This window comes from Debaryomyces hansenii, assembly GCF_000006445.2.
Source record: "Debaryomyces hansenii CBS767 chromosome E complete sequence".
Classification (NCBI taxonomy): domain Eukaryota; kingdom Fungi; phylum Ascomycota; class Pichiomycetes; order Serinales; family Debaryomycetaceae; genus Debaryomyces; species Debaryomyces hansenii.
The window spans coordinates 617,071-640,000 of NC_006047.2; the positions used below are offsets into that span (position 1 = coordinate 617,071).

The 22,930-nt window shown below is 36.1% G+C and overlaps 12 protein-coding genes across 12 annotated transcripts; 7 read left to right on the forward strand and 5 right to left on the reverse strand. All coding sequences in view use genetic code 12, as the record gives it.

Annotated features, from left to right (window-relative positions):
- Window positions 1–1,030: 1,030 nt before the first annotated feature.
- On the forward strand, window positions 1,031–5,326 carry DEHA2E07810g (DEHA2E07810p; the record flags this gene model as incomplete). The annotated part of the gene is made up of 1 exon (XM_459649.1): window positions 1,031–5,326. The coding sequence occupies one exon, from the start codon at window positions 1,031–1,033 to the stop codon at window positions 5,324–5,326; it is 4,296 nt and encodes a 1,431-aa protein (XP_459649.2).
- A 170-nt stretch (window positions 5,327–5,496) lies between these two features.
- On the forward strand, window positions 5,497–6,663 carry DEHA2E07832g (DEHA2E07832p; the record flags this gene model as incomplete). Its single annotated transcript, XM_459650.2, has 1 exon — window positions 5,497–6,663. One exon carries the CDS (start codon window positions 5,497–5,499, stop codon window positions 6,661–6,663), a length of 1,167 nt encoding a protein of 388 aa, XP_459650.2.
- A 134-nt stretch (window positions 6,664–6,797) lies between these two features.
- On the reverse strand, window positions 6,798–7,907 carry DEHA2E07854g (DEHA2E07854p; the record flags this gene model as incomplete). The annotated part of the gene is made up of 1 exon (XM_459651.1): window positions 6,798–7,907. The coding sequence occupies one exon, from the start codon at window positions 7,905–7,907 to the stop codon at window positions 6,798–6,800; it is 1,110 nt and encodes a 369-aa protein (XP_459651.2).
- Window positions 7,908–8,386: 479 nt separating this feature from the next.
- DEHA2E07876g (DEHA2E07876p) lies at window positions 8,387–9,124 on the reverse strand (the record flags this gene model as incomplete). Its single annotated transcript, XM_459652.1, has 1 exon — window positions 8,387–9,124. One exon carries the CDS (start codon window positions 9,122–9,124, stop codon window positions 8,387–8,389), a length of 738 nt encoding a protein of 245 aa, XP_459652.2.
- A 225-nt stretch (window positions 9,125–9,349) lies between these two features.
- DEHA2E07898g (mitochondrial 37S ribosomal protein RSM22) lies at window positions 9,350–11,743 on the forward strand (the record flags this gene model as incomplete). Its single annotated transcript, XM_459653.1, has 1 exon — window positions 9,350–11,743. One exon carries the CDS (start codon window positions 9,350–9,352, stop codon window positions 11,741–11,743), a length of 2,394 nt encoding a protein of 797 aa, XP_459653.2.
- A 293-nt stretch (window positions 11,744–12,036) lies between these two features.
- Window positions 12,037–12,285, reverse strand: DEHA2E07920g (40S ribosomal protein S27; the record flags this gene model as incomplete). Its single annotated transcript, XM_459654.1, has 1 exon — window positions 12,037–12,285. One exon carries the CDS (start codon window positions 12,283–12,285, stop codon window positions 12,037–12,039), a length of 249 nt encoding a protein of 82 aa, XP_459654.1.
- Window positions 12,286–12,587: 302 nt separating this feature from the next.
- DEHA2E07942g (DEHA2E07942p) lies at window positions 12,588–15,155 on the forward strand (the record flags this gene model as incomplete). Its single annotated transcript, XM_459655.1, has 1 exon — window positions 12,588–15,155. The coding sequence occupies one exon, from the start codon at window positions 12,588–12,590 to the stop codon at window positions 15,153–15,155; it is 2,568 nt and encodes an 855-aa protein (XP_459655.2).
- Window positions 15,156–15,670: 515 nt separating this feature from the next.
- DEHA2E07964g (DEHA2E07964p) lies at window positions 15,671–16,756 on the forward strand (the record flags this gene model as incomplete). The annotated part of the gene is made up of 1 exon (XM_459656.1): window positions 15,671–16,756. The coding sequence occupies one exon, from the start codon at window positions 15,671–15,673 to the stop codon at window positions 16,754–16,756; it is 1,086 nt and encodes a 361-aa protein (XP_459656.2).
- Window positions 16,757–16,926: 170 nt separating this feature from the next.
- On the forward strand, window positions 16,927–19,155 carry DEHA2E07986g (DEHA2E07986p; the record flags this gene model as incomplete). Its single annotated transcript, XM_002770395.1, has 1 exon — window positions 16,927–19,155. One exon carries the CDS (start codon window positions 16,927–16,929, stop codon window positions 19,153–19,155), a length of 2,229 nt encoding a protein of 742 aa, XP_002770441.1.
- Window positions 19,156–19,235: 80 nt separating this feature from the next.
- On the reverse strand, window positions 19,236–19,757 carry DEHA2E08008g (DEHA2E08008p; the record flags this gene model as incomplete). The annotated part of the gene is made up of 1 exon (XM_459657.1): window positions 19,236–19,757. The coding sequence occupies one exon, from the start codon at window positions 19,755–19,757 to the stop codon at window positions 19,236–19,238; it is 522 nt and encodes a 173-aa protein (XP_459657.1).
- A 118-nt stretch (window positions 19,758–19,875) lies between these two features.
- DEHA2E08030g (DEHA2E08030p) lies at window positions 19,876–21,054 on the forward strand (the record flags this gene model as incomplete). The annotated part of the gene is made up of 1 exon (XM_459658.1): window positions 19,876–21,054. The coding sequence occupies one exon, from the start codon at window positions 19,876–19,878 to the stop codon at window positions 21,052–21,054; it is 1,179 nt and encodes a 392-aa protein (XP_459658.2).
- A 265-nt stretch (window positions 21,055–21,319) lies between these two features.
- Window positions 21,320–22,753, reverse strand: DEHA2E08052g (DEHA2E08052p; the record flags this gene model as incomplete). Its single annotated transcript, XM_459659.2, has 1 exon — window positions 21,320–22,753. One exon carries the CDS (start codon window positions 22,751–22,753, stop codon window positions 21,320–21,322), a length of 1,434 nt encoding a protein of 477 aa, XP_459659.2.
- Window positions 22,754–22,930: the final 177 nt, after the last annotated feature.

Genomic DNA, 22,930 nt, shown 5'->3' on the forward strand with positions numbered 1-22,930 from the left:
AGAGTTTTATAGCGACCATTGATGGTGTTCCTTCAGCTTATAATTCTCGTGCGACGAAGAAGACCAATGGGCTGCAAAATAACCCTAAACTAAAAAAAAGAGGACTAATCCCTCTCTCTACTCAGCTGAAATCCTTTCTTAAGGAATATGGTCAATGAGTCCAAACTAAAAATAGTCTATGTGGGAGAGGTGGTTAAAAGAAATAGAAAATACTAGGTCTAGAATAAAGACAAATACTGAACCGCGACCAACTCGTGTGCGATTGCTATGGCTGCAAATGACATAGATCAAGAACAGGTCAAGAACAGTTACATAAAATACCGATAAATAGAGTGATATATGATTCAAAATGGAGGTGAATTTGTATGACACTTGTAAGCTGGGATATCAAGAGGAAGAGATATCAAAGAACTGTAAGATATAACTCTAATCACTCTGCGACCCAAAACGTAAAACGAAAGGCGCATATTAAAAATATGAAGATAGACATAGTACATCTACTAATGCCACTATGATTAATAGGATACCCTCATGACCAATATATTAAATAGGCTGAATTCCTTATTACTATTTGGCAAAAAATCAAAAATTAACCCTTTTTGAAAACTCAAAAATTTTCATATCGGTATTAGTTCCAGCCAATTCTTCACCCTCTTCAATCTTCAATCTTCAATCTTATCACTCTACATCCTCGATTAACATCGTAACATTATTGTCTATAGTTCTTGCAATAGAATCAGCCCCATGTTAACGTAAACATATAGTAGAAAATCACGTGACCAACGACTCAATTCTAGTACGAATTTATTGTCCTTTATCAATTAGTATGATCTTAACCGATATACATTCTCCATAGTATTTATCAGCTTCATATAGATATCTAATATATCAATAAGGATTTTACATTCGGGCCGCTGTCTCATTTCAAGGTAAAAAAAGGCGGTATATATTTAGCATTTGATAGGTATCGTTCAAAATGACTTCACAATTGATATACGGGCCAGGAACGTTGAAACCTTTAAACGATAAAATGAGACACGGGTTTGATGAAGACTACAATTCAGAAAACTTTTTGACGTTGTTGGCTAATTCGTTCTATATTTATTTCGATGATAAGAGACATAATACTAATGGGAACCCAATCACAGACGAGATGAAACTGTCGAGCGAATATATCAAGAATTACCAACCGATTACCGATTGGAAAGTGATGAGGGAGCGACAGAAAACAATAAGCGCAGTGCTTGTGTTGTGTTTGAATTTGGGAGTTGATCCACCGGATGTAATGAAGACATACCCGTGTGCAAAGTACGAGGCATGGTGTGATCCATCGCTTTTCTCGGACACCAAGAAGGCAATTGAAACCATCGGAAAGAATTTGCAATCTCAGTATGAGACATTGTCGTTGAGAACTCGTTACAAACAGTCGTTAGACCCATGTGTGGAAGACGTGAAACGATTCTGTAATACTCTCAGACGAAATGCGAAGGATGAAAGGATTTTGTTTCATTACAACGGGCATGGAGTCCCTCAGCCGACCCCTAGTGGTGAGATTTGGGTGTTCAACAGAGGCTACACACAATACATTCCAATATCTTTATACGATTTGCAAACCTGGTTGGGGGCGCCTGTCATATTCGTGTATGATTGTAACAGTGCAGGTAATATTGTTCATAATTTCAAGAAATTTGCACAGAAAAGGATTGATGATGATAATGAAGGTAATCATGACCTAAGTGCGCCATCTCCAACTTCAGCATATTTAGATTGCATTCAATTGGCGGCTTGTAAAAGCAACGAACTCTTGCCAATGAGTCCAGATTTACCAGCGGATTTATTTACATGTTGTTTGACATGTCCTATTGATATAAGTATTAAATGGTTCATAATGCAATCTCCACTAAAGAAAAACTATTACAATTTATTACCTCGAAATGCTACAGGTACAGTTATCATTCCTGGAAAATTAACTGACAGGAGAACCCCGTTAGGGGAATTAAATTGGATATTTACAGCTATCACTGATACAATAGCGTGGGCATCCTTATCGAGACCTATATTTAAGAGATTGTTTAGGCAGGATTTAATGGTCGCAGCATTGTTTAGGAATTTCCTATTAGCTAAAAGAATAATGCCTCATCTTAATTGTAATCCTATAAGTGATCCACCCTTGCCTGATACGGTCAGATTTCACCGTATGTGGGATTCCTGGGATTTGGCTATAGACCAAGTATTTGCCCAATTACTTAAGAACAGTAATCCGGACCCTCAATCGGGTGCCTCGCTAAATCAATCTCAATTGGTTAAACAACAACCATTTCCTCAATCACTATTAGACAAAACAGGAACAAATTCTCAATCTAAGTCCAATTCTTCAACACAAGCATCCATTACTACTTCAGCTAGCACAGGCAATTTAAATTCAACAGTATCAGCTCCTCCTAATTTGGCAAATTATCAACATTCAACATTTTTCGAACAACAGTTAACTGCATTTGAAATATGGTTGAAGTATGCGGGATCATCTACAAAGGAGCCACCGGAGCAATTGCCAATAGTCTTGCAGGTTTTGCTTTCACAGGTTCACAGATTAAGGGCTTTGATATTATTGTCTAAGTTTTTAGATTTGGGTCCATGGGCGGTTTATCTTTCTTTATCAATTGGTATTTTCCCTTACGTATTAAAGTTATTGCAAAGTCCAGCTCAAGAATTGAAACCGGTTTTAATTTTTATTTGGGCAAGGATTATGGCAATCGACTATAAAAGCACGCAGCAAGAGTTATGTAAGGATAAAGGTTACAATTATTTCTACATAATTTTAAATTCAAATCCATTGAATCAAATTAATGGAGGTGATAATATTAATGCATCTGGCGCTAATATCTTAATTAATGATGATCACAAAGCGATGAGTGCATTTATTTTAACATTATTCATTAAGGACTTTAAAAATGGTCAAAGGTTATGTTTTTCGATTGAGTTGATTAATAATTGTTTGAAGTTTCTCTCAACTAGCGAAAACCCCTTATTAAGACAATGGTGTTGCTTATTACTTTCCCAACTTTGGATGAATTACCCCGATGGAAAGTGGATAATTTATAAGGATGGCTATTTAAACAAGTTTTTGATGATGATCAATGATCCAATACCAGAAGTCAGGACTTCAATTGTTTTAGCTTTGACTAATTTCTTAAGTGACTCAGCAGACTTTCAACCGCCACAGCAATCACATCAGCAACAGCAACGTTCTCATATGAATGTTGGGCCAGATTTAAGGAGAGATGAATTAAGACAACAAGACTTGAGACTTGCAAATACCATTTTAAGTTTGCTTGGAGATGGATCTTCAATGGTTAGAAAAGAAATCGTTTATTTCATCAATAAATTCATTAGTATTTATTCGAAGTTCTTTCTTGTTCTAGCATTCAACCAGTTAGAGGAAGAAATCGTTCTTATTGACAATTCTAATTATTTGAGTGAATTCCGTAAAAAGTCGCCCGCATATGGTTCGATCTTTAGTTCACTTTGGAAATCATTACTAATCTTATCGGAAGATCCACATTTGGAAGTCAAACAAATGGCAGAAGTTTTAATTGATTCGGTTATGGTTAAGCTAAATGAAAGCGATTTAGGTCCTTTGGTTAAAGAAATGCAAGACTACTTATTGAGCAAATCAACTATTAATATTAACGAGACCTTTAAACCCTCGAAACCAATCGTGAACCGTCAATTAGCTTCTTTAAATGGTTCTCATCCAAACAGGCGTCAAGTTTCAAGCGGGCCAACAGTAGAGCGAAAAAACAATATGTTGACTATTAATGGATCCTCAATTAAAACAAGGTCAGCTTCAACTAATGATATGGATAGAAATACAATTGCGAGTGATGATTCTGATGCAGAATCTATTTCTTCAAAGTTGAAGAATTTATCACTCTTTAAACTTATAAAGTCATTTCAAATGAATGACGATAACGAGTTGAAGCATTTCACTAGAATCTTGAACTCAGGCCCTATTGCGAGCAGTTATGGTGTAGAATACAAACCTAAGACTCCCCGTTTCAGACCCAGAAAGTTGTCCATCGAACCGAAATTGCCTGCTGAATCAGGTTTTTTCGAATACAGTTGTGAATATTTTCAGGAACCTCAAATGTCTAAAAATGAAATTGACGAACCTGGCTCGGAGGAATACGTTAAAAGATTATGGAGAAGGAATAGAAACGAAGCTATTATCCAAGAGACTCAATCTCAAAAGAGTGTAGCAATCAGAGGAGATTGGAATAAGAGCTTGACTATTATGAATAATAAGTCGCAACCTAAGTTAATCAAATTTACTCAATTTGAAAAAATATTAGTTGCTAGTGATGAGAAGGATAATGTGTCCGTCTGGGACTGGGAAATGAATAAAATGGTTGGAAAATTCTCCAATTGTAATCCATTTGGGACGAAAATTACTGATATTAAGTTTCTCAATGAAGACGATTTACCTTTATTGTTGACAGGTTCTTCTGATGGGGTCATTAAAATCTATAAAAATTTCCACACTGCAAATAATATAGGTGAACGGAATGTCGAATTAGTTTCATCTTGGAGAGCCTTGACTGATTTATTGTTAACTTCAAAAAGTTCTGGATTAATTTCCGAATGGCAGCAATCGAGAGGGTCTCTATTAGTCAGTGGTGATGTTAAGATAATCAGAGTATGGGATGCTCCTAGAGAGCTATGTCTAGTAGATATTCCTGCAAGATCATCCTCGTCAATCACTTCGTTGACCTCCGATCAAGTAGCAGGAAATATTTTTATTGCCGGGTTCGATGATGGCAGTTTACGAGTTTATGACAGAAGGTTAGATTCGAGAGAATCTATGGTAAAGACTTGGCACTCAAAAACTCGGAACGCGAACAATCCAGACCAAGCATACAAAAATATCACTGGCCATGGCTCAATAAGAAATGTTCATATGCAAAGAGGTGGTTACAGAGAATTGGTTAGCGGATCTTCCGATGGTTTTGTAAATTTGTGGGATATACGATTAAACGACCCAGTTTTAACGTATACCAACTCACCTGAAAAGTCTATGAGATGTATAGATGCCCATGAACATGCTCCAATAATAACTACTGGTTCAAAATCTGTTAAATTATGGACTACATCTGGTGATTTACTAACCACTTTGAAAAATCCTCATGACACATACTTGTCAAACAGAACGTCAAGTTATTTGTCAAGTACCACTTTTCACCCGCATAGAATGATGATGGCTACAAATTACAATCAAGATGGACACATCAATGTGTACACATGCAATGACGTTATACAGGAGTACTAGTTAGTTCAGTAGTTACGTTTATCGATAATAAGAAGCATTTCTTGCATAATACCGGTTCTCGGAGTGAAAGTGCTCGCCATCAATAGCAATTTTCGTGCACCAAATTTTAAATACATATTTCTTTCTAATAGATATCGAATATAAGGCCATTAGTGAATAGATTTAGGAAAATGTCGATGTCTTCTGAGCTAGCGGCGGGTATAGAGGAAGATGATCTCCGTTTTAATAATTTATCGACGATACAAAAAGCCAAGGCATCGCTTACCAGCTTGTCACCGAAGAGTAGCGAAGACATAACGTTATTACAAAGAATGATTAGTGCATGTCTGGGATCGTTCGTGACATCTTTAGTAGTTACACCATTCGATGTTGTGAGGATTCGTATTCAACAACAAGAAATTTTGCCTATTAGTAAACCATGTTGTGAAGTGCATTTCCCGGCGGATGTAATAGCGAAGCATAAATCAACGGCCGGAATGCCACCAGAATTATTTTGGTTATCTCAAAACTATTGTAAGGGTGCCGAAAACTGTTTTAAAATCACGTCGACGTTTCAGGGATTTTCAACTATCAGCAAACATGAAGGAATATTTACATTGTGGAGAGGACTTTCTCTTACATTGTTTATGACAATTCCTTCAAACATCATATATTTTACGGGATATGAGTACATAAGAGATAATTCACCATTAAAGTCATATATACTAAACCCATTAGTTTGTGGATCTTGTGCAAGAGTCATGGCAGCGACTTTTGTTGCTCCTATAGAATTACTAAAAACCAGATTGCAATCTATTCCTTCTGACAAACTGGCTAATCCAAAAATCTTATCCAATCTATTCAAGGATCTGTATTCGATAGTGAAACAGAAGGGTATGGGAACCTTATTCAGAGGGTTAAAAATTACATTATGGAGAGATGTACCGTTTTCTGGAATTTATTGGTCGTGTTACGAGCTATTCAAAGATAAAATAAGTACGGTACTCAACGCCGATTTTCAGAAGTCTAACATAGCAGAGCCTGTTGAGGATTGGAAAATCTTTGCTACGAGTTTTATATCAGGATCATTATCGGGAACAATCGGAGCATTTTGCACCCACCCTTTTGATGTCGGGAAGACAAGGTTACAAATTACAAGTGAACAAGTTGGCAAAGAAACAACCCATAAGAGACCCTCGATGTTCAAATTCTTAACTACAATTTATAAACAAGAAGGATTAAGAGCTTTATATAGTGGAATAGGCCCTCGTGTCTTAAAGATTGCTCCATCGTGTGCAATTATGATTTCATCATATGAGATAGGTAAAAAATTTTTTAGAAGTGGTAATAGAAACTAGAGATAAAGATGTGCTAAATTTATTCTTGAAGTACTGTTGTACTAGGAATAACTACCGCAATAAACCACTGTATATACGAGATGAGTAGATTTATTTTCTAAAAATTTAAGATACGAATAAATGCATTTAATGAATTAATTCCAATGTTCACTAGGCAGGTAGCCATCTTTTATTTCAAATCCCTGTTCACTAATGCTATCAGGGGAAATTCGTGTAGCTGACATATGTGTGGACTTGGAGGTTCTAGAGTCAATATTTTGACCGTTGTGTGTACAAGGGGTGATAAGTCTATGGTGATACTTGTTATTTTTCTGGCATTCAACACAATTTGTATAATTCTGATAATCTTCAACAACTTGTGAGGTCATTCTTATAGGGCTATTTCTTTCCTGAAAATCACTATTCTTGGGCAGGCTATAGTCAGCATCATTTGCCGATTTACTCAGAAGCCCATACGAATTTGAAGTATTAAAGTTAAGATCTTTCCTATTATTCAATCCAACACCTATGCCCATTCCATTACCAATTTTTCTAGGGGAATTACGTGCCAAATCATGACCCGATTCCAAGGATAGTAAAACCTCGTAATAATCATTAGTAGCCTCACTTATATTAGCCGAAACAGACTGCAAGGCATATAAGTAATCAATTAATGCATCTTTCAAATTTTTTGTTATGGCCCTTATGTATTGTATTTCAACAACACCTAAATTACAAACATTTTCTTCCAATTTTTCTTTCAAGAGTGTCGTTGAAGAAGCATTTGGGCCATATTTTACTTCACTGTAGCGCAACTGTTTTAATATTTTTGTTTTTGCAGCAAGTAGATCGTTCTGTTTCTTTTCTCTTTCGTTTACAAACGCCAAATTCAACTTGAGCTTGTCTAATTTTTCAATTATTAGTACACTAGAATCCTTCTGAGCTGCCAACAACAAACTGAAGTTCTTAACCATACGCTCACTATCAGGATTAGGAATCCCTGATCCCCAGTCAATTAAATCGCTGGTGAGACTATCTTGTAAAGACATAAGCCTATTTTCGAGTCTTGAAATCTTTCCTATTTTATTTTGCAATTGTGATGCCAGAACATTATTCTGCTTTTTATCTTTGCTGGCACTGTTTGCAAAACTGTTTATATTATCGGTATTATTGCCCGACGTATTACCAAACCCGGATATAGCTGAGAACTTATCAAACACCTTCATAAATGCAGTCGTAGGACGCACCATAAACGAGTCAGACATATTTTCATTATTGAAATTAGAAGTAGGAGTTGAGTATTTGGAAACACTGGGGAGTTCAGCTGAATATCCTCCTTTAGGATTTGAACCTGTTATACCTTTGGTATGAAAGATATTGCTAAAAATTGTTAGTATTTGATGGAGTGAGATCTTTAAAAATCAAGGAATGCTTACGACATATGTAATAAATTATTAATACCAATATCGCCTTGGTCTCAACGAGTTGTATATTACGGATGGTATCGGTTTTTATGTAAACAAGAAGATATCAAAGTTTGTGAATTCTGATATCTTTATATTTGTGCAACCAAAAAAAATGCATGCGGCTTGTGATTTTTATCAACAAATATTTCATGTATTGAACGATACTAATAAAGCAATGAAATAAATAAAGCAGTGGAACTGTTTCAAGATGGTCTAAGAATAAAAAACTTTTAATTATAATATGGACTTTTAGTAAGTTGTAGGTAATCTATTCTAGTTTATTTTTTTGAGACTTCCTCATCTATATTTAAACCAGTAACTTGGGCTATGGACTTTCTCAAGGAGTTGGCACTATCCTCTAAACGTTTCTGGTTTCTTTGCGATGACTTTTCAACACCTTGGACAAACTGGTCTGCTTTGGCGAGGGCCAATTGTTGTTGCTCGGCCAAGTCAGGTAAGGCCCTTTTCTCTAAGTTCCAGACAAAACCCGACACATTATTGAATGTTTGTGGCAAGAAATATCTGAACGATGCTAACCCTAATACCAATGGGAATGTAGTCTTTGCAATGAGACCTCTTTGACGTGCCATGATGTTACCGGACATAGTTGCTATCACAATGTAAAGGGTGCTTGGCAAGAGATCTTCAGGTTTGTAATGTAATTCGGCCATGGTGTCCGTTACTTGTCTTTCCGTTTCGTTGTACTTCGTGTATCCTTGGTTCATGTAGTGTTGGACCAGATTAATCCCTTGAACTGCAGATTCTCTAATAGCTCTGAAATATGACTCAAGTGTGCTGGTAGAACGCACAGAAATACCGTCAACTAACTTGTTTGGACCCAATGCTTCTATTTCTGTGCCTGGCGATGGTGTAATGGTACCAGGAACTGGAATAACGTCCGATTCATCTTCGTAAAATCTACGTTTAGGTTCATTCAGGATTTGCGAAGGTTTGATTAAAAATGCTCCCACGACTGCTAACGATGCACCATAATGGACTGAACTTCTAGCAAACATATTATACGACAGAATAATGATTATAATTCACACAATGACCCTTATTTAGTTTCCCGTCGTTCATATCCAATGAACAAACGTGTAAAAATATTATCAAATAATGTCGCACATTAAGTTTGCAGGTTAGACATTATATGCGACCCATCTGCTAGTAGATAATTTTTCACATCATTGTAGAAGATTCTAAGTCAAAAAAAAGTAGTATTAATTAAGGATTTGTGTTATATGATTAGAGGATTATCAAGGAGATCGACTGCTTTCAAGTTAAGACGATTTGGTATTCCAAACCAATCTGTGGTTAGATATAAATCGACATCTAATGACCATGACAAGTTGAAATTAGACTCTTCTACTTATGAATTTATTAAAGATGATGATTTTGGGTCATCTGTTTCGTCAGAAGCGTCCTCGTTACCGTTTGAAATGAGAAGACACGGTGAGCTTTTCGGACAGCTTGTTAGAAGCGAAAGTTTGAAAAAGGATAATAATTTGAATGAGACAGACGAAGATTATGTGAAAAGGCAAGGAACCCAAAACGAACAATATATGTACGATTCACCATTTCGTAATGAAGATGGATCGTTTATTAAAGGAGATACTGCAGAAGAAGCCAGACTACATGATTTAACGTTGGTGGGAAGAAGTGATCGAAGTGTCACGAAGTTGCCGTCAGAGATTGCAAATTGTATCAATAATAATATTTTAAGGATGGTATACCCCGATAGACTAAGAGAGAAGGCAGCAAAGATTTACCAAAGTTTAAATAAGGATCAGATTCAAAATGCACCTGAAACGGCTTTAGATTGTGATGCACATATTGCAGCTTTATTTTTGCAGGACTATTCTCATGTCCGTCAGGTATTGCTAGAATTGCAAAAAAGGGTCGGAAAGGACATTTTTAACCCAAAGAGTGTTCTTGATATTGGGTATGGGCCAGCTACGGGTATGGTTGCGTTGAATGAAATAATGGGGGATGAATATATTCCTGATGAAAAAGATGCGTACATTGTTGGGAGAAATAATTTTGAGATGAAGAAGCGAGCCAAGATCATTTTGTCTCGTCAAATGAATGAAAACCTCACTGAAGAGGAAGTAGAGGAAGATTCGGCTAACGATCTAAGCGCAGTAAACAATATCAAAGAAAGTGACAAACTGCAAATCGACGAGGAATCAGAGATACAAGAGGAAGAACAAGAGGAACAAGAAGAATTGGATGAGGAATATGTTGGGCCTGTTCTGACATCAGATATCAAACTTAAGACGAAATTGAGAGATTCGTTGCCTGTAACCAAAAAATACGATCTAATCATTGTAAACCAGGCATTATTAACCAGAGAATTTAATTTTCCAAGAGACATCGACATCAATATTCACATGATCTTAAAATTATTGAGTCCCGGAGGGCATTTAGTACTAGTTGAAAGAGGTAATGCATTGGGATTTGAAACAATTGCAAGAGCAAGACAAATCATGATTAGACCAGAATCTTATAGTACTGAAATTGGAAAAGTTCCGAGACCATACGTTAAAGGATCGAAGTTGAAACCTCAAAAATTAAAAAAGGATGATCAGCTTATCACTGAAGATGATATCAAGTTTGAGGAGGAATTACTTGCAAAATATGAAAGAGAAGATGAAGAATTGTTTGAACAGGAATTAAATGATAAATATGGCAAACCTAGCGAGGATGACTTGAAGTTCGAGATGGAGGATAACGAGGAGTTTGAAGTTATTCCTGTGGAAGAAGAAGCAAAGTTAGGCACAGAAAGTGTTGATTTTCATATAAGCATAATCGCTCCTTGCCCACATCACGGTAAATGCCCATTGCAATTAGGCGATCCCAAATATTATAAAATCCCATCTCACAAACACAGATTAAATTTCTGCTCTTTCAATAAAACTGTTGAAAGACCGAAGTATACAATGGAATTGAAAAAAGGACGCAGGTTGTCAACCGCTTGGGATAAATCTTCGGAAGATGGATTTGGTATTGATAAACTTTCAAAGAAGACTTTGCAGAATTTAGAAGGCTCAGGAAGACCATCAGGTAGAAACACTGAATCAGGATCGTTTTCATATTTGATTGCCGAAAGAGCATTGAATGATGTCGAAACAATCAAGAAAATTGAAAGCGAACGTGAATATAACAATTCAAACAAGTTGGATGAATTTGATCCCACGAACTGGCCGAGAGTTGTTGACAATCCTACAAAAATAAAGAATAATGTGAAGTTAAATGTCTGTGCATCATCGGGTAATATCGAAACCTGGCAAATACCTAAGAGTTTGGGTAAACAAGTCTATCATGATGCAAGAAAAGCAGATAGAGGCGATTCATGGGCATTAGGCAAGAAGAGTGTGATTGTGAAAAACCAAATTTCTGATAAGACTAGAGAAAAGCTAGACTTTCTTTCCAAGGCTCATAAGAAAACCTTTTTAAAGGAACAAAGAAAGAAGAAGTTCAAAAAAATTGTCAGCTCGTCGGAAAATGCATTCGAGGACGACATCGTCACTTTTGCTGACTCCTTGGCGACTTCGATGGAGTCTTCAAAGAAATATAAAACCAAGGGTAAGAAGGCGGGTTTCACCGTCAACCCAACCGATTACGATGGCAAATAGTAGGACCCCCAGAGGCCAAATTACGTACATAGGTAGATTTATACAGCCTGTAAATAGTAATATCACAGTATATGTCTAAAAGAACAGAACAGTTTATTGGTAACTATATATTGCTTTGCGAATTCATATATCTTTATCTATAAAACGTAGCCTTAGAACTATCAATAGCTCAAACTTTCAGCGTCTCAACGAATAGAGTCAATACCGGACCCTCAATTAACAAACCAAAATCTCTATTATACATTAATGTCAAATTTACCCTTCGAGGAATATGTCATACGATTTATAACCATTTACTTCTTTCTGAATGAGCATCCTTCGGTCAATTTAGCCTTACCACCAGTTGGGGCACATAAAACAGTAGAGCAATTGTCACAACTGACAGCTGTTTGGGCGTGAGAGAAAACAGTGGTGATGTTTAAACATCCTTGACACTTAACGTCCATGAAGTATGATCTTGGTTCTTGGACCAAAGTCTTCAATTTGTGACTTTGTCTTTCGGTAGCAGGGGATGGGTGTAATAAATCTTTAACTAAAACCATTTTACGATGTAACTATCTATTTATCACTAAAATTAATTATAATAATCAACTATCTTATACCGGGGAGAAAAATTTTCGTCTGAAATTTGGTCCCTGATTGATTTTGTGTAAAATTATCCGGTACACATACGACAAATGGCAAATGATCACAAGATGAAATCAACGACGGAAATAAAATCACTTACTTCCTGATTAGGAAGTTAAGTAATTTGGGTTGCAAAAACAGCCGGAGGAGGCATTTTGACTATAAATGTGTTAGTATCTTCCTAGTCTCAGAAAGAAAACCACTTGAAGTATTGGTGATGATAGGGTTTTGGATGGACGCTAATGAAGGAAAAGAGAAGTCATTAATTGTGGAGAAGCTGGTAGAAGGTAATAGGCACAAAAAGGAGACAGGCGCTTTGGTTAATGGCCATAGCGTCAAAAGTAAAGGGGGTGCAAACGATAAAAGACAATTATACTACCAGAGGAAAATGGAAAGATTGGGACATGGAAAAGCGAAACAGGAAGGGAGCCTGAGAAGTGAAGAATACGAGAAGGAAATTGATATTTTCAATTCGGACATAGAGGCTATTTTGTCGCCGTTCAAACAGATGGAGAAATCGGATTCAAAGATAGACCGGGGAATTATTAAATACTTTGCATTGGTGGTGATATTGTTACCTTCGATAATTGGCATTATGACGCCAGCGATGGGGGAAAATGGTCGTACGAGCATTGATATGGCGAATTTGGTAACCGACAGCTTCATGGTTATTTTGGTGAGTTGGTTTATAAACTTCACAATCGAATGGCCGTGGAATTGGCACAAAAACATAATTGAAGCCCAGAGCAAGCTTTTGGAAAGCACCAATGCATTCGTGCACAGGGTGTCTACGACGGAGGAGGTGAACAGCGAGATTCTCACTAAAAAAATCAAGGCTTTCAAGAAGCTCTGCAAATATGAAAATTATTCGCTTCTGTTGTGCTTTGTATGCACATGCATGGGAGCTGGGATCATGAGATGGTCTCGAAACTACATTAACATAGAAGATACAAGAAGGAGATTAGTTTTCAGTAATTTGAATATTATGCTATTTCTGTTTTTGGAGATTTTTAGGTTAGTCTTAATCTTGACGGAAAGATTGCAGAAACACACAGTAGATGACATTCAAGATAAAATCAACAAGGATCGTGTGAAATCTAATGGATTAAAAACGGCCCATATGGATTTTGTCATACCCTCAAGTTCTTCAAGTGAAGATAATAATAAAATGGGTGGACTAATGAATGGGTTGGGCAGTCTAGTCACTACCGGAAAACTAAATGCAAATATTGAAGGTGGGGTTGTTTCCTATAAAAAGAGTATAGAAGTACTACAAGATAAAGCAAACAGACAGGATGAAATGATTCAGAGTCTATTAATTACTCAAGCTAATGAATATGCTAAGATCAATATGTCATTGAAAAAGCTTGAGAAAGTAATAAGTCAAATAAATAATCATAAAAACGAGGGATTGGATAACCAACGGTCTGTGTTTTTGAAACCGTTTCCTTTGAATTTATCCTCTTCTGAAAATAAGTTAACTCAAAAGTCTTACAAGCGTTTGTCGTTACCATCAATGTTGAACAACGACAAGCAGCCAATGCACACAATATTTGAAGAATCTGATATAGAAGAAGAAGACGGTGACGAGAACCAACTAAATAGCGAATTAATGGAACTACAAGAGAGGAGAGAACAAGAAGCCAGAGACGAAAAAGGTATAGGTAAAATGCTAGGAGGTATAGTTGATAAACAAGAGAAGTTCTCAGATAATATTTCGAAACGGGTTAGACCTCAAAAACTGATTTCCAGTTCTACAAACTTATCGTCTTTCAACGAATCGATATTTGAGCAACCACATCTGCATCGGATCGATATAAAACAATCTGATCTCGAGAATGTTTCAGATTATAATTCGAATTATTTTGATGATGACTGTGAAAAAGAAGATAAACACAAAGGTGTTGGTAGTGGTTATTTTTCACTACATGGCTTACCATTCTCGTCATCGATTAAGAACTTGGTGACAAGAAATCTAGTGTACGAAGATAATAATAGTAATATACCTTATATTCCGGACAACCTACTAGATTATAGAATAAACGAGTTGATAGGGTATGGTTCTGAACAGCTGAGCATAATGGGTAATATGGAGGAGAAGAACAGTAACATCCTATTTAAATTGAAGCTTATTGTGCTGAATATTTTACAGAATATTTCGATTATTGACTTAATCAAGGATCCGTTGACAACAAAACAGATTTTACATTCAGAAGTTAAACCTATTTTAATGAGTTTTTGCAAAGAGCAAATAGAGAATTATACAGCAACTACCAGATTACTTAAGAGTCTTATATGGGAAATCTTAACAAAGCATTTGTTTCTTACAACAGAAAAGCTTGAAACAATTATCAATACTTATTTAGCTCCTTTAGAGAGATTGAAAAATCTTTTTACTTTAGTTTGTTTCAAAATTCCTTTCAATATCCTTAGATTTTACGTGGCAGTCTTATCTTTCTTTCCCAAAATATTCTACCACATATTTATTGCATATCCTATAATAAACCAAACATCAAAGGATAAAGATTCTGACGGAGCAAAACGTATCAAAAACACAGATCATAGAGAACCAGGATCAAAACCATTTCTAGCTATGAAACAATTCCATTTATCCCCCAATGCTGCAAGGTCAGGCAAAATTAAAACCAATACAGAAAGCGACAAAGCACTTTATGATTTGAAAGCTAGAAAAATGGTTTTCAATAAATTACTGAGGTATTATGACTTAAGAACGCTCCCAGAAAACAGTCTATTTACACCAGTGAGATTATATGATGAAGAGTAAATAAATTTGCAGCATTTAGTGTAGAAATAAAAAATGTTATCGCATCATCGCTCGAAACCGGGGGCATGATCTTCAAATAATACATTTGTAGGATGAGTTTTATATATGTTTACTTCTTTATCACCTCAACAGAAGAATTTATGAACCTGTAAATAGTAACATTCCGATCTATTCTTCTGTAAAAGAAACATACATTAGTCAAAATAGCTAATAAAAGACGATCCAAGAAAATACGTCCTCCCTACCGGAGGTACGTTTATAAGTCTAATTTCACCGAAGTTAATAGTAGTGACGAAGAATATGAAAACGAAGAAGAAGAAAATGCATTGAAGTCGAAAGACCAATATGGAAACTATGAAGATTTTAACACGAATACTAATTTGAGTATAAATTCGGTTTATGTTTTAACGAGTCAACAGAATTTCAAGAACAAAATCTGGCCAAGATCTCAGTTTGAAAAAGTTGACGTTTTAAGGTGTTGCATTAACAATCGAAACGAGGAGTTCAAGAGAACTATGGAAATTCGTAAGGAAGAATTTGAATCAGCTCTGAAGATGATGAAATTGCCAGTGGAAATAATAGTTTATATTCTCGAAATTCTAGAGGCAAAAGGAAAATTGAAGCCAAAATATCTAAGGGTTTGTAAATTGTTTTACCTAATAGCACTTCCGATGATATATAGGAGACCTACTTTAAAAGCAACCAATTTTTTTGCTTTTGTAGATACCATATCGTCCAACAAAACCATCGGTAATAATATTAGAGAGCTAGATCTTTCCTACATTATTCAGACAGGTAAAAATGCTTTTGTTGCTAAGCTATTAAAAAGATCTAGAGCAAACCTAGAAGTTTTCGTTGCTCCTCAAACAAGTTTTGGACTAGGGCCACTAATAGCATTAAAGAACTGCACGAAATTGAAAATCCTAGATTTAAGACTTGTGTCGGAAACTTTAAATTTGATAGAATTGTTCAACTCAATTAATAGTTTGGATGAATTAACGCATTTGTCATTCCCGAGATCATCTATTGAAATACACGATTTCAAGAGTATCCACTGGCCTACCAGACTATCATTTTTACGACTTTCAGGAGGTATAACTGATGATTTCTTGATGCAATCCGAATTCCCTTCTACAATAACTCAGTTGGAGTTAGCACATTGCCCAGCAATAAAGGACTTTGGTCTACACAGCCTATTGTTCAGTTTTGGTAAGAATTTGACCTCCTTGAAAATTCAGTATCCAATGCCTGGATTGAAGGATAATGCCTTGGACTTAGTTTTCAACTATTGCCCCAACTTGACTGTGTTGGAAATCTCGGTTGATTACGTTTCCAGCGCTTTTTTTGACGAAGAAAATTTGTCTTATTTGGCGTACCCAAGACCATTAAAAACATTATATATAGAGAGTAGTGGAATGCTTGGTACTTCAACCAAATTGGATCCTATTGACTTAGCAATTGCAATAAATGAAGACAGACTACCATTCTTGAAGAATATACGGTGTACCGCAAAACTAGGTTGGGATCCAAAATCTGAATATGTTACATTTATAGTTGACGCATTAGATGAAAGAGGAGGCGGGTTATACATAGGTTATTGATCCATAGAGATAATTAATAGAGGTACTTTTTATATTTGGTTACTACTCTAAGACTCTAAGGCTTATAATATAAGTGGAATTTTCCGGCACGTGTATTTATTATATAATATAGACACGGTAGATATTTTTCAATTTATGTCAAACTAATTGAAGGAACTGGTTCAAGAAAGATGTCTTCGTATAAACTGGAGAAGCTGAAGTTACCACCGGGTTATAAGCCTGGAAAATGGAGACCATTCCACGTTGCAGGCCCAAGTTCGTTAACAATCGAGAGGACAACCATCACAAGGTTCGACCATTTCTTGACATTCGTATTGTTAGCTCTTTCCATTCTAATTAGATTGTATAATATTCCTTTTCCTAACAAGGTTATATTTGATGAAACTCATTTTGGTGGATTTGCAAGAAGTTATTTTAGAGGAGAATTTTTCGTTGACGTGCATCCTCCGTTAGCTAAGTTAATGTACTATTCGATTGCAATATTGTGTGGATGGAATGGAGATTTTGAATTTGCTGAGATAGGAGATACCTTTGATGACAATGTGCCTTATGTGGCAATGAGATTATTTTCAGGGATTTGTGGAGTGTTGACTGTCTTACTCACGTTTGGTATTTTAAGAGCATCAAACTGTAGATCAGCAGTGGCATTTTTTGGTGCATTCCTAGTTTTAATTGAAAATTCGTTGGTTACCCAATCAAGATTAATTATGCTTGATGGACCATTGATTTTTGGAGTAGCGCTTTCCGTTTTGGGGTTCAAAAGATTTCAATTGGCGGAACCATTCACAAAAAAATGGTTTAAATTCTTAATCATGACCGGTATAGGTCTAGGAATTACAATGTCAATTAAATTGACTGGATTATTCACAGTTGCTTGGGTCGGAGTATTGACTGTAATTCAATTGTGGAGCTACCTTGGTGATTTAGAGGTTTCCGACAGACAATGGTTTAAACATGTGTATTATAGAGTGTTTGGGTTGATAGTTGTACCTTTAACAATTTACTTGGGTTGTTTCGCTATCCATTTTATAAATCTCCCATTCAATGGGCCTGGGTCTGGAGCGGTTTCCCCAAGTTTCAAAGCTACATTCCATGACTCTCAAGATTTAAAAAATACTCCCGTCGATGTATCATACGGTAGTACTGTTACAATTAAACATAAAAATATGGAAAGCTATTTGCATTCCCATGACCATACATATTATACTGGCTCGCACGAACAACAAGTTACGCTTTACGGATTCGACGCTGATGAAAATAATGAATGGATTATAGAAACTAAGAATAAAAGTCCAATTGGCCAATTACAGGGAAAATTCAGGCCAGTTAAAGATGGCGATATTGTAAGGTTATATCATAAATCAACAGGAAAGTATCTTACAGTCAATGAAGAGAAACCTCCAATTTCAGAACGTGATTATTCAAATGAAGTGGCATGTTCCGGTGATCGTGATATGTTAGGTAACGAAAATTATGAATTTAAAGTAAGAATAGTTAAAAGTGAAACCCATGCGACACTGAATCTTCCTATGATTAAAGTCAGAGCTACAGAAACTCTTTTCCAGTTAGTCCACCGTTCCAGAGGATGTGTTGTAATCGCACATGAAGACAAATTACCAGATTGGGGATTCAATCAAAATGAAGTATTATGTATTGATGAACCGACAATACCTAACACCATGTGGTATATTGAACACAATTCACATCCCATGCTTGACAATGATAGTGATGCTGAAAAAGTACACTTTAAGAGCTACTCGTTCTTTAACAAGCTAGTTGAATATCATTTGGCAATGTGGAGAATTAACAAAAGCTTTACGGATAAACATCCTTATTCCTCGAGTCCAGAATCCTGGCCGTTTTTGTTAAGGGGAATTAATTTCTTTAGTAATGAAGCCGGATCTTCTAACGAATTGCACGATGAAGATGGAAGCCATATTTATTTATTAGGTAACGTTGCTATATACTACGTTGGGTTTATTTTAATTTCACTTGTGATAGCAAAGAACATAATCAAACTATTCAAGGTTATGAATCCCTTCGGTTTAACTTACGATCCTCCATATGTATCGACTTTCCAATCAAATGGGTTTGAATTTGTCGTTGGCTGGATGTTACATTATTTTCCATCATACCAGATGTCGAGACAACTATTCTTACACCACTACCTTAGTTCATTGTTCTTCTCAATTTTGGTAATTGCTCAAGTTACCGAATACCAAATGACGAAGAGAAAGATTTTTGGATACATATGGATGGTTTCTATTACAGTATTGGCTATTTACTGTTTCGTGGCGTTCACTCCAATAATATACGGATTCGACTGGAATAGAAGTGAATGCAACCATGCGAAATGGTTTCCATCCTGGGATTTTAATTGTATGTCGTATACCCACTAGGTCGTATATGGACCCTCTATAGATTTAAATAAAAGATTCATATAATGCAATTTTGTAGTTTCAAAGATTAAACCACAATTCTATTCTCTGCTTTCGGAGATCCCTGTCGCCACCTCTACTATCAACGACTCACACCACTTCAACAACTTATCTTTCTCTTCGATTTTTTTGATTCTCTCTTTCTCGACTTCTTCTAGCTGCTTCGCCAAATCCTCCACCATATTCAATTGACTTTCAGGAGACACACCAATCCCCGGCAATGAGTCAATAAGCATCGTTATTTGTCTTGACTTAAGTATTATGTCCGTCGATAGTTCATTGATCGTATTCTCAAAATTTGACTCCGCTTCTGCCTTAGCTGATGGTTGGTTTGACACACTATTTCCAGCATTTGTTTGCTTATTGCTTCCTCCTCCACTTCCTTGTGACGGTTGCTGTTGAACCCCCGGTATTGGTGCATTGGCAGCTAAATTTGATACCGACGATGGATCTTCATCTAATAACCCTGGTTCACTATTGGTATTGACATAGTTGACCGTAGCATTAAATTGTTCGACTAATTGATCTAAACACACTTGTAGCTGAGTAAGTCTGTCTGTCATGATGATTATACCCTTTATTTATCTTTTGTCTACTTATAGCTATGGTAGTTTCTCTATATATAATTTTAGTCATAATGTTATAACGGTCGTCTATGAACCAATATGTTTAAGTAGATAAATGTTATCAAATGCTTACAAGAAGGCAATAAATACAAGATATCTTAAGGCAATAAACAGTATGTCTAGATCTGATAACGGACCCCTTTGGCAGGACGATACAGAGGTATCATCATGCTTTTTATGTGATTTGAATTATACAATTTTCCATAGGAGACATCATTGCCGCAAATGTGGAAGGGTCGTCTGTGGGAATTGTTCGGAACAATCGATCAAGTACTTTCCAAATACATTGATAGCCAATCCTCAACAGGAGTCGGAATGTCTGGTACTGCTTGAAACTTACAGAACGTGCGATGAGTGTGTTGCAGAAGTGAAGATGATCCGGAGGGCGTTGTATGAGGCCCGTACTAGTGTCATTGATACGGAAACAAGTGCCAGTAATGAAGCAGAAATTGCACTGGATAATGAAAGAAATGAGACAAACGAAGACTCCCTGGTAGATAATAATAGTACTACAAAGTATAGCACGAAAACTAGTACTCGATTAGTACGGTCATCGACTCATTCGTCGTGTGCCAACTTGCACCATAGTGGATGCAATTACCGCCGGAGGATACAAGATGGTGCAAGCGATGACAATTTGTGCCCAGTATGTGCAAACAACTTGTTGAAGGAATATATGAGACAATTTAAGAAACGGAAGGGAGATATTGATTGTGATGAGTTTGAATCGTACAAAGAGTCGCATATCAACGACTGCTTAATTGCATTTGATTTCAATGGCGATCGAGACAGACCAGATTCTCCCGTTAGAAGTAAGAAGAGGTCTCATAAACGTAATAAGATGCTTGTTTATAACATGCCGCCTATTCCTAGACCAAAATATGAAACAATACCAAATGCTGAAGGTAATTCCTACGATACTCTCCGTCTCCACCCACATTCGATTCAATCGCCGATCGATTCGCAGATTGAGGATGAAAGTGACTTTCAAGTCCTGAATCCTAATGATTTTGTTGGTTCTATGACATCGAACTTGACTATTCAACCGGGCGCAGAAAAGCAGTTGCCTTATGACTCAGTGGATAGTGAGTGTGTTATCTGCTTAGAAGAATTAAAGCCAGGTGATAAGGTTGGTAGATTGGAATGCTTATGCGTGTTTCACTATAAATGCATTAAAGATTGGTTTAACAAGAAAGGATATGGTGAATGTCCAGTTCATTTCTTACATCAATAATGTATACTAATTGATTCATTATTTAATGATTTTATGTCTATTTTTTGTTGAGGCTTTCACTTATCTTTGTACTATTAGTATTGTGTTGTGAAAGAATTTTGGTTGGTTTGGGTTTACTTGGCTGTTATTTACTTTTTATGTATATTTTGTTTCAATTCTTATTTATTGTGATTTGGTATATAATTTTATATTATGTTTTCATATATTAACGTACTTAAATACTAAATCATGCAGGGATATGTTCATAAGTGGATGACAGATGTTTCTAACGTTCTTCACGATCTCTATCATCACGATTTTTCTTGGGATTTCTCTTTTCATGGAAATCTTTGGTTTGTCTGATAGCTTCTGCGCTGGCTCTGTCAACGTGAACATGTAAAGTATCTAAAACAGCTTTGGATGGAGAAGGATCTTTAGGTAACTTTTTACCCAAAACACTTTCTATTCTTAAGTACATTTCCAAATCATACTGAGTAATCAAGGAGATGGACTTACCAGATTTTCCAGCACGCGCAGTTCTACCGACTCTATGAATATACGCCTTTGAATCAGTTGGGATATCGTAATTTATGACAATATCGACAGAAGGAATATCCAAACCTCTTGCCGCAACATCAGTTGCGATTAATATATTAGCCTTTCCAGCCTTAAACTTATTCAATGATCCCAATCTTTGAGCTTGAGTCAACTGACCGTGTAATGGGACTGCCGAAAAGCCCAAGATTCTTGCTAATAACGCAGTTCTTTGTGAATGTGCACAAGTTCTTGTAAAAATAATTATTGACTTACCAAGAAATTCATTCAATAAATGAATCAAATATGTATTTTTATAACCATCACTTACCAACATCATAGATTGAACTAAATTGTCAGCAGTTTGGTATTTATTGGAGACAGCAACTCTTACGGGATTATGCAAAGAAGCTCTTTGTAATTTAGCAATTTTGTTTGTCATGGTAGCAGAAAATAAGTATGTTGTTCTTTGGGTTGGAATAATTTTCAAGATCTTGTCAAGGGCCGGTCCAAAATCCATATCTAATAATCTATCGGCTTCGTCCATGACTAAGTATTTCAAATTTTTCAACGAGAACCCTTTTGTGTGTTCCAAATGATCCATGATTCTACCAGGAGTAGCAACCAAGATATGTGGCTTACGCATTAAGTCTCTCGCCTGATCCATCATATCCATACCACCAACTATACAAACAGAACGTAAACCCATGGATGATCCTAACGCATCAAATGTCTCTTTGATTTGATACGCCAATTCTCTAGTAGGTGCTAACACCAACCCATAATATGCCGCTTGTGCTTCCCATAATGCTTGCAATATTGGAATGGCAAATGCTGCCGTCTTACCTGAACCTGTTTGTGCAAGTCCTATAATATCCTTGCCTTCAAGAGCGTGCGGAATGGCTTCCGATTGAATAGGCGTTGGTTTAGTGAACTTCATTTGTTGAATCGCTTCTAACAACTCTGGAATCAATTTCAATTCATTGAACGACTTGAATTTCAATTCTGCTGTCGGATCAACAACAGTATCGAAATTTTCAGCTACATTTTCCTCTTTAGCAGGCTCTTCTTGTGCCTGTTGCTTTAACGCATTTTTCTTGATTTTCTCAGCTAATGCTCTAGCATCAAGTTTCTTACTATGAGTCTTTGACTTTTTATTGATCATACCATCCACTTTAACAGACATTATTACTTATAGTTGAATAGTTACTTCTTAATTATGATAAGATTGGTTTTTTTTTTTTTTTTTTGATATATTTTTCTTTGGTAATAAAAAATTCTGCACACAAAATATTATAGTAAGAGATGAGGTACTATATCTATAAAATTTTCATTAGATATAAACTAAATAAAACAGTCAGAT